The sequence below is a fragment of the Colletotrichum fructicola genome (genome assembly GCF_000319635.2).
Source record: "Colletotrichum fructicola Nara gc5 chromosome Unknown KSG_Nara_v1_contig01, whole genome shotgun sequence".
NCBI classification, from domain to species: Eukaryota; Fungi; Ascomycota; class Sordariomycetes; order Glomerellales; family Glomerellaceae; genus Colletotrichum; species Colletotrichum fructicola.
In genome coordinates, this window is record NW_027094051.1 from 7,641,915 (window position 1) to 7,643,872 (window position 1,958).

The window sequence follows — 1,958 nt, forward strand, 5'->3', positions numbered from 1 at the left end:
CTGTAAATCATTCTATGTTCCCATCAATGTGTTTACGCAAGTATCATTTGCATCTTTCATCTTCACTGGTACATGGTGTTTTGGACTTTCCCCGACGTCGGAGCGTTAGCGGCGCCTTGCCGATGACACCGAACCAATCAATCTCGAGGTCTTGGCAGATCATGTCTTGAGGTATTTCACTCTTCAAAATCGGTCTGTTCATTCTCTTGGCTCATGGAAGTAACACAATGCCCACATAGCCATTGACGAGATCATTCGGATTTCAACATACATCATGGAAACTCAACACCAAAGCACCGAGCTCCACAGATTGGGCCAAAACGATCACGAACCTTCACCTGATTCCACCATCGGAGAGCAAGAGACAGCCATTGGGATCGAACAAGCATCACTGCCTCCCGCTGATAGAGGCAAACAGGCATGGCTGGTCTTGGCTGGATGCTCATTGATACAAGTCCCTGTATGGGGTGAGTCACTCCTTGTACACCTTCGGAGCACGGCAATTGACGATGCCTTAGGTTACTCTCTCGCCTTTGGTGTATTCCAAGAATATTACGGCAGCCACCCAAACGAGATTGATGGTGATGTCAGCAACATAGCTGTGATTGGCACTACAATGACTGTACGTTGAAGTCGAGAAACAAAACCTTCAACATGTGCTGATGAGTGCAGGGTATCATGTACCTGATCTCGCCTTTCACGTTCACCATCTTGAGCCGATGGCCCCGTTTGCGCCGCTGGTTCGGTCCCCTCGGGCTGATTTTATCAGTCGCTGGGTTTCTCGTGTCCTCTTTCGCAACCAAAGTGTGGCAATTGATCGCAACGCAGGGCGTGGTTTGCGCTGTTGGCTGTGGACTCACGTTCACTCCCACAACCCTCTATCTCGATGAGTGGTTCATCAAACGAAAAGGACTGGCGTACGGAGTCATGTGGGCCGGAAAGTCCGCAGCTGGGGTTGGAATCCCCTTCGCTATGGAAGCGCTGTTACAACGATTCGGACCTGTGACCACGCTTCGGGCATGGAGTGTCGCAACGGTATGAGACGTTTGCCCTGGAGACCTTGAAATTCATGGCTTGCTCACATAACGACAGGTGCTCTTATCAGCACCCCTCATCTACTTCCTCAAACCTCGCGTCCCTCTCTCTCAGTCTACCGCCGTCCGTCGAATCAGCCTTAACTTCATTTACCTTCCCTCCTTCTGGATGCTGCAGATCGGCAACATTCTGCAATCTCTCGGCTACTTCCTCCCATACACCTACCTTACCACCTACGCCGTTCAGCAACTCCACGTCTCTACCACCGTCGCCACCGCTCTTCTTGTCCTGATCAACGTCACCTCCATCCCGGGTGGCATCGTCATGGGCAGTCTTGGCGACCACCTACGCGTCACTACAGTAATCCTCATCTCCACGATCGGTTCTGCTTTGGCTGTGTTTCTGTTCTGGGGCTTCTCAAGCCACACAGCGCTGCTGGCTGTCTTCAGCATCACGTACGGCTTCTTTGCCGGCGGTTTCAGCTCCACGTGGTCTGGTGTACTCTCGGAGCTGAAAGCTCAGAGCCCGGCGCTGGACACTGGGTTCATCTTTGGTTTGTTGGCTGGTGGTAGGGGTATTGGAAATGTAATCAGTGGACCGCTGAGTGTGGCCTTATTAACTGATGGTGATTGGTTCAGAGATGGGAAGAGTTGGGGATACAGTGGTGAATACGGGAGAATTATCTTATTCACGGGACTGACGGCAATATTGGGAGGCTGGGGTGCTCTGTCAAGAGTAGGGTGGATGTGTATTAGATGAGTCGGCCTGATGATTAGAATACAGTCTGCTTCTGACATAGTCATCACAAAGACTCACGGATCACTCTCATGATACTAAGCACGCTTATGCATTGGCTCATGTCAAACTCTCTGTTCGTTATGGTCTTCCTAGGCGGTAAGATGGCTTCAATCCCATCTTCAACT

The 1,958-nt window shown here is 51.0% G+C and overlaps 1 protein-coding gene across 1 annotated transcript; it reads left to right on the forward strand.

Moving 5' to 3' along the window:
• Positions 1-274: 274 nt before the first annotated feature.
• Positions 275-1,639, forward strand: CGGC5_v002179 (Fujikurins efflux protein; the record flags this gene model as incomplete). The annotated part of the gene is made up of 5 exons (XM_066150932.1): positions 275-467; positions 519-622; positions 673-1,035; positions 1,093-1,588; positions 1,629-1,639. 5 exons carry the CDS (start codon positions 275-277, stop codon positions 1,637-1,639), a joined length of 1,167 nt encoding a protein of 388 aa, XP_066009846.1.
• Between the last annotated feature and the right edge of the window lie 319 nt (positions 1,640-1,958).